Here is an 8,202-nt window from a genome sequence, read left to right on the forward strand (position 1 = left end):
GGGGGGGGGGGGGGAGAGGAGAGATGGGAGCGCTGTAATAGCATTAGATGTAATCTAATCATGGCAATAAGATGTGAATGGATGAGTGTGAGCATGGTGATTATGCAGAAGAGGGATGGTGGTGTGTTGATGAAGCTTTTGAGGCGTGAGGACAGGCCACGTTATTGGACAACAGATCGGCAGTGGTCCTCACTGGGGAGTTTTCTGCTGCAAATCCATGAAAACACTGCGTTCATTATAGCTGTTGTCTGATTCAGTCACTCTAACCGCCACCAAATGAAACACAAATAGTAACACAGCGGCTGCAAAAGGCCTCAATTCGATGTAAATGTGAATCAGGGACAAAATGTGTCGATTGAAGTTAAATTATTCTGTGTGTATCAGTCATGAATCCTGTGGACTCGTGTGTGTGTGTGTGTGTGTGTGTGTGTGTGTGTGTGTTGCGGCCATCATTATGTTAAGAATCAACTGTAAGTGCATAAAGTGCAATTTTGCAGCCGTGACCTGACTCGGCTCAGATAGAGTGCTCCTTCACCTCCCTCCTCTCCTCCTCGACCCCGCCACTACCCCAACCTCCCCGTCCTCCCCTCCATCCACCCGGGCCACATTTTTCATAGCCCAGCTGTCGGAGGGCTGTGATTGGTTGGCTCTGCAGACAGATCGCCGATAGGCTCTGATTAATAGTTGAGGCCCAAGAACTTCCTCATTGATCAACAGGACAGGCTGGAGGAGGAGGAGGAGGAGGAGAGAGAAAAAGCATGCCCTGTCGCTCTGCAAGTGCTGGCTGATAACCCTGATAGTGTGTGTAAATGGGTGTGTGTCTGTTTGTGGGTTGTGCTTGTTTGCAAAGAGATGAGGGGACCTTAGAAACAGGATGAAATGGAAGCACTGCAGTGACAAAGTGCTTCAGGTTTACTCACTCTCTTTCCATCTTTAAAGCTCTGTCTCTGTGCGGGGGTTTGTGATAGCATCTGTGAGTTTTCCATGAATAAGAAAGCTTGTATGTTATCAAACAAAACACACACCAACGCACAAACACACACACACACAGCCTATTTGCCTGGCAGCAAATGTCTCAGAGCCCTTTATGCATATAACTCTGTGTGTGTTGGTGGTGTGTTGCGTGTGTGGTGTGTGTGTGTGTGTGTTTGTTTGTAGATGTTTGATATCTGGATGTCATCAGCTATCCACAAGATAAATTTCTATTTCATCATCCTTGTCTGATTCAAACGTGCTTTTGATGTATTTTATACAACATTTATTTGTTTCCCAGGTACATTTGAGTGTGTGTGTTACAGTATCTAGGTATGTGTGTGTGTGTTTGTGTGTGTGTGTGTGTATGTCCCCTCCTGCTGCTCGGTCCAGCCCCTAGTTGATTGATGATCTCCACTCCCACAGGGTCAGCGGGGTCATGACCTCCCACTTTTGACCCCCTACTGGGAAGGTCACTCACTCACACACACACACACACACACACACACACACACACACACAGCCCATACAGAAACAGATGGCCTTGGGACAACTGGTGCTTCCTCACCTCACACAAATCTCTCTCCATCTCTTCATGATTTCTCTGTGTTACAAACACAACAACACTACTGCATCACAACAAATGCTCCATAATGACTGAATAAAAAATGAATAAAACTGCACGAAATGTTCAAAATCAAGACATTTGCAGCCTTTTATTGAGACCAACAGATAAACATTAGTGGGGAAAACTATTCTGAGTTCTGTTTCCTGAGGAGCAACACTACACAAATGTAGCAATATCGCACCCTAGTGATACTACAAGGTTATGGCAGCTGCTGAATATTGTAAAAACAAACCACAGCCAAACCACTTTTACTGGACACACAAAAGCTAATATGTAGGAAACAGCCATTAAATGATTGTAGTTTTAAGCATAAACTTACATTCTACATAAATATCAAATCTAAGTTAACTAAGACATTTCCCAAATTAAAAGTAACATTAAAACAGGAAAAACATCTGTAAAGGCACACAAAAAATCCTTAAAAGTTAAAACTTGCTCTACACTGCACAAAAAACTGCACAAACACACAGAGGAAGCACAGTACTGTGAGATAGATGTGGATGGACAGTAAGGAGGAAGAGAACAGGAGGGGAGGAAATGGAAGAAGATGTGGACAATGATGAAGCAGAGCAGCCAGGCAAACCAGCTTATTATCAGCTTTCTTATCAGTTTCAGGGAACAGTGATAAGAGCTGATCAGGTTGTAATGTGATCTGATCAGACCGCTCTTTTCTCCATCCTCTCCTGGGCAGCCATCTTCAGCCAACTGCTCACATGTTTCTCAATCTCCTGAAAGGCGGATATAAATATAAACACTTCATATTCCATTATAATGAAACAACCAAAGAAACATCACTCTGCAGTCCCATGCAGCTAGGAAATATGGTTACTGTGTAAATCTAAACATGTAGTTACTTTATGCACTTGAGAACAGTGCTGCCTTCTGGTTTTTAAAGGTTAATTCAGTGTTGGCGCTAGAGCAAATAACCATGGGGGGATACAAGGCTTGTAGCAAGGGGTGCCAAATTATTGGCAAGTGGCATTGCAGTCATGGATACTAAAAGTGAAACCATTTGCTGCATGCAGGAGAAAATCTTAAGGAAAAATCACAGTAATCTGACACAAGCAGAAATCACTTGTGAATAAATGCAAGAAAACACACATTTATATTGACCAAAAGGCATCCAAATGATGAAAAGCTGCTGTCACAGAGTACAGGGTAGGTGTGGAGACTGGTCTGTTTAGGCCCATCTTCTCCTAAATCATCCACCGGAGGATGTAATATTAAGAGGAGGGCTAGTAGGAGCCGGTGACACCGCAAGTGGCTCCAACGAAAAGTCAACCCTTGACTGTAAACTTATCTCTGTTGAGCTGGTCAGGTTAGGTTAGGTTACTTTATTTGTACCCATAGGTAGACTTGATTTGCAGTAAAAGAAAAGGCCTTCCTTGTCTTTTTTAATATTTTGACAATAAACTAACATGATAAATGATAAAGGATAAAGACAAAGGATATAAGTGCTATAAGCTCTAAAAATCATCAGAACTTACAAAGAAAGAACAACAAAAAAAAACACAAAAATAAATAACCACTAGACTAAATAAGGTAAAAATGCAGGTAATTGTTACTACAACTTGTTAATCCGAATCATAGCTGGTTGAACAAAGCTATTTTTATACTGCTTTGTGCTACATTTCGAGAATATACACTGTTCAGAAGGAAGAAGCTGAAATTCAAGGTGCAAAGGGTAACTGTCCGGTGTAGCGAGTGATCACAGTAAGCTGTGATTCACTCACTGTGACTACTAGACCATTAACAATTTGATTCAGGGGGTTTCTGTTCTTTAAAGCCAAAGAACCAAAGAAAAAGATACAATTGATTCAATAAAAGCACAATAAAACAAGGGATTACAATGGATTTACACTTACAACAGTCATGAGATCACACTGACATGCTTTTATAAAAGTGAGGAAGCACAGTAAATGAAGTGGAGAGACTGTCCCTTTGTTTCCCCCTCATGGAGCCAACTCTGCATGGCTGAATATTTGACTAATTTGGATGAGGCCTTTAAATTTGATGGCTGTTTGTGTTTATTTGAAACAAGAGTATACGGATAAGACAACAAATTGAAAAGTGGACAAGTAGAGAGAAAGAGGGGCAACAGGCAGAGGAGGGAGAACCAGTTGCTGCAAGGCTGCAAAACTCAGGAGACTGGCGGTGTCCCTGTGGGTGCTGTGATCCGCTGCCCAAGAGGATATTTCACAGTTCTGATAAAGTAAAAGGTACCAAAAACATTTCTCTGTAGGGTCCTTTTCATGATGTCTTCAGACACTTTCACACACAATCAGAGCTGGTCAGTGGCAAAAACAAACAATGGCTGCATTTTGATGCTCCGTAAGAGCCCGCACGGATTATGTAGTAGCCTGTTTTGAGACTACAGGCTGCAGTGCTCTCACACAATACTGGACCAAATTCAAAAATTGTAATTTCATTTTGACACTAAAACATGGGGAAATAAGGTCCTGGTTGAACATTTCCAAAATTACCCTTTTATAGCTGAAAGCCTCAGCATATTTCCAGTAAGTGGACCTTGTGCGACTTTATTATCTATGTGTTTGTTATGCATATTGTATTTTCAGTGTTACGTACCTCTCTGGCTCTTTTGAGCGAACAGCGGTCTGTGGCTCTTCCACTCATCATATCAGCGCAGTGAGCAGTGTCCTTGATGAATATGGTCTGGGCTTCTCCTCCGTCCCGAGTCCTGTCCTCCACCACCGACAGCTCCTTCCATGGGTCAATTCCACCTGTGACAATGACAAGATTGATTTTTAAATGAGTCAGTTACTCCATAGGTTTGTTTGTTGTGGTTTTGTCTTGTAAACCTAGTCTCACCATTGACATAGAGGACCCTGTGGGTGTGTGGGTTGTCTCCTCCATAGTAAGTGTTCGTAAAGGCAATGCGTCCAGGCAGGGAATGCTGGGAAATGCCAAACACTATGGGACAGACTTCAGTCTCGGTCTGCAGAGTCACCATCCCAGAGAATGGACAAGTGGCATCCTCACAAGTCTGGTCTTCACACACACCAACCACCACACACACACACACACACAACACACACACACACACAGAAAAGGTCAAGACTTAGGGAAGAATGAAGTTTATCATAGTGGGCAGTTGGTTGGTGGTGGTGTGGTGTGTAGTACAGAAGCCAAACTCGGTGCAGGTCTGGTAGGTCCACTGTCTCTCTGCTCTTCTGCCTGAGTGGAGAGACGTATCCATCAGATCTTTCACTGTTTTCTCATGGGAGATATCCAGACACGGTTCCTGACTGGTAGAATGGTAGATCTGCAAACAAACACACAAAACAAAGGAAACACCTGCCTTGACTGCATAATTCTGCTGAAAAGAAAAATGGTTGCACCTTTTCATTTTAACTCTACGGGGGACTACAACACCCTGTTGCCTATGAAGAATTCATGGAAATGGCTCAACGGTGACATCTTGTGGTTATACTATGCATGAAAGGGAAAACTACAAGCAAGTGGTCATCCTTATAATGTCAAGGGGTGTGTTTTCCATACCTGTGCAAGTTTAACAAGGTGGCTGTAAGCCTCCATCTCCTCCTCAAATGGCTCGCTCTCATTGGTCATAATACCACAGATCTCATTAATAGACATGAGCACCCCTTCTTCATTGTACTGCACTGTTCCCATGAGGATGTCGGCCAAGTTTTGCATCAGCTCAATCTGAAGTGAGATATACATATGCCGACAGTAAAATCATAATTTTCCTCTCAGACCCTTTTATTCTGCATCAGCATTAAAAAAAAAAACAAGAGAAGAAAAAGTTAAATTTGATTAAATGATTATTTAGATAGAACATTGATTCCCAACCAAGAGTAAAAGTAGTCTAGTAGATAAATGGTTGAAATAGCTAAAAGTAATTATAAATGGTTAAAGTGTATTTATATTCAAAACAGCAAACAACTATATAGCTATATGTAAAGACATAGTTGAGTAATGCTGTCCTGAGCAGATAATGACGTCACGCTCCCTCTGCCTGTGTACTATCCCAGCCTGTCTGGTCTGCTCCATGTGCATGTTTGTGTGTTTAAGTTTGTCCATGTGCAACAGAGGATAAATTGAAACTGCTTAAAAAAAAAAAAGCTTATAAAAGGATAAAAATGCTCAAAACAAGATGCCACTACATTGCCCCCCTTTGTTAACATGTTTTTCCCCTTCAGCATCTCATAAAAACCAAAGCTGTCACCTGATCATCAAGATCCTTGGGGATGTGACAGCAGCCAAAGTCCATAGCCACCTGGCTGGCATTACCACTCATCAGTGCTGCTTCCACAGCAGCAAAGGCTTTCCGCACACCAGCTAGACACTACAGGAAGAGGATGAGGGTGAATTTAACACATGTGACAGACAGGAATTTAATGCCTGTAATGTGATGCACAGACAGGTGGCTGCCTTCACACCTTTTCTGAGCCACCAACTGCTTCATTTGCGAGACTCAAGCCAACAGTCTGAAAGAGAGGAAATCACAGATATGAGGATGAGAATATGGATATTTTAAGGAAGAGTGCTAGACTAATTAGTGGTAATTTATTATGAATGTGTAATAGGCAGGGCTGTAGGTACAATTGAGTCAACTATGGTCAACTCCTTGGTAAAATCTATGGGAATTTGGGGGGTTTAATGATCTGAGGAGGGGGGTTATATAACACACATTGCCTATTGCTGATTTGGACATGTTTAGACATACAAAAATGTGTTTTTTGACATGTTTGTAATTAAGATTTTTTTGCAAGGGTGAGTTGCATATGAACTCATAACCTCAGTATTTTAAAAATCCTGGCTACAGCCCTATATGCTATCTATGCTAATATTGGGACCATGGATTATGCCAGTTTACATTGCTGTAAGCAGAGAAGTCCAGCTTCGCCTTCACAGGAGCAGAGGAGGCCACGGCTCCGTACACCAGATGGGGAAACTGCAGTAGGATGCAAGAGCAACAGAGACAGAAGAGTAAAAGAGCAAGACCTGTGTGGCATACACAGAATATAAATCACATAGTCTCTTCCACAAATTGGGGGATTCAGTATAATAGTGGCCATACAGCTCCACTGTTGTCCAATAAATACGTCAGCCAGCTTAATTTTGAGTCAGTCTCACATATCCTGCTGCTGCTGTAAATGCTCACTAATGTAGCAGTCACATCCACCCCTAAAAGTTGCTCCAACAAATAAACAAAATTTTACTCCTGTTGCTAAAACTTACAATGCCCAGCTGTTTCAGTGCATTATTTAGGCTTTTAAAAAAGTGAAGTTACATATTTAGATTCATTTTGTAAGATTTCTATGTTCAGTAAAGACAAACAGGCTTGGGGCTGAGAGCCACAAACAGGGTAGAGAAAGTATTGAAAGATGGACAAATGCATTCTTGATTTGGGTCTTTTCATGGGATTTGTTGGCAATAAGAAAATAGAGAATAACTGCAGCTTTATCTTTTAAATCTGACCAACAGTGCAGATTATTAATGATGTAGGACCTGACTGTGAATTGTTTTCCTCACATGCTGAAAAATGTAAAAAAACTTTACTCTGGAAGCACTGCAGTGATCATAAATCACAGCCTGTCACGTGTTAGCAACAAACTCAACATCATTTAGTTTGTTGACCCAGAGGTATCTAAGTGGTAGACATGATAGGTGGTGGTAAATTCCCTAAATGATAGGAAAGGTGCTTCAGTGTGTACTTTCTTATCTCTTTTAGGGTGTGAACAAAGAGCAACCATATGACAAGAAAGGGAATATTGCCTTCCAACAATTCTACACTCACATTGTGGATGTTCCCCACCAATTGATTCCTATCGGAACGATTCTGGCATTTCTCTACATTTTTGTAAAATCATACAGTGCTAAGTTCAAGCTTTTCATACATGCTTTCATAATCATGGTGTCTCACATGAATTAGTTCATTTTTAGAAACACTTTTCATGCTCAAGGATAATTTCTCAAAAATCTAAAAAGTATTATTAAAAATGATGATGTGTCATTCATATCTGGATCCAGTCCTGCACCTTTCCTCTGAACCAGGCGGACAGAGCTCCAGAGTACGAGCCTCCAAAGCTGATCCAGGTGTTCTTGTGACTCAGATTGAAGCTTTGGCTGATGTACTGGTGGAATACAGCCAAGTCAACAAGCCTGGACAAAAAAACACAAAAAAACGTTTGTTTTCACCAAAGTTTGGAAACTCCAGTAAGAGACATTATGAGACACATTCTCATATTTAATAAGGTTGACACTTTGTTTTCCTTTGAATGTCCTTATGTTTGATTTACTGCCCTGGAAAATGTACTTGGGTTTCCTTGGACAGAAAAAGTTAGCTTATAGTGTCAGCGTCCTTTACTATGAATTAGGCTAGAGAGGCTATTTCAATCTCATTGATTAATGCAAGTGTTTGATCACTGTTCCCCCTATATGATTTTGACAAGATTTATTTTCCACAACACCAAAACGTACATTCTCTCTCCACACACACACACACACACACACACACACAAAAAAAAACATACATATGCAATTAGGGAGAGGAAGTGAGGTGAAAAACAGGCTGAAAGACACACATTTACAACCATACATGTTCACACACACACACA

General features: G+C 41.3%; 1 protein-coding gene across 1 annotated transcript in view; it reads right to left on the reverse strand.

Moving 5' to 3' along the window:
* Positions 1–8,202, reverse strand: part of LOC118341963 (thymus-specific serine protease) — a 17,515-nt gene that overhangs the window by 6,104 nt on the left and 3,209 nt on the right. The window contains exons 5-14 of the mRNA XM_035680388.1: positions 7,624–7,747; positions 6,459–6,536; positions 6,022–6,069; positions 5,808–5,927; positions 5,120–5,284; positions 4,742–4,883; positions 4,430–4,609; positions 4,187–4,341; positions 2,263–2,328; positions 536–723 (exon numbers count right to left, since the gene is read on the reverse strand). Of these exons, the coding sequence (XP_035536281.1) occupies positions 536–723; positions 2,263–2,328; positions 4,187–4,341; positions 4,430–4,609; positions 4,742–4,883; positions 5,120–5,284; positions 5,808–5,927; positions 6,022–6,069; positions 6,459–6,536; positions 7,624–7,747 (1,266 nt within the window). The remainder of the gene's footprint in view (positions 1–535; positions 724–2,262; positions 2,329–4,186; positions 4,342–4,429; positions 4,610–4,741; positions 4,884–5,119; positions 5,285–5,807; positions 5,928–6,021; positions 6,070–6,458; positions 6,537–7,623; positions 7,748–8,202) is intronic.

Source organism: Morone saxatilis, unplaced genomic scaffold, assembly GCF_004916995.1.
Source record: "Morone saxatilis isolate NCDOM2014 unplaced genomic scaffold, NCSU_SB_2.0 Contig8, whole genome shotgun sequence".
In the NCBI taxonomy this organism is placed as follows: Eukaryota; Metazoa; Chordata; class Actinopteri; family Moronidae; genus Morone; species Morone saxatilis.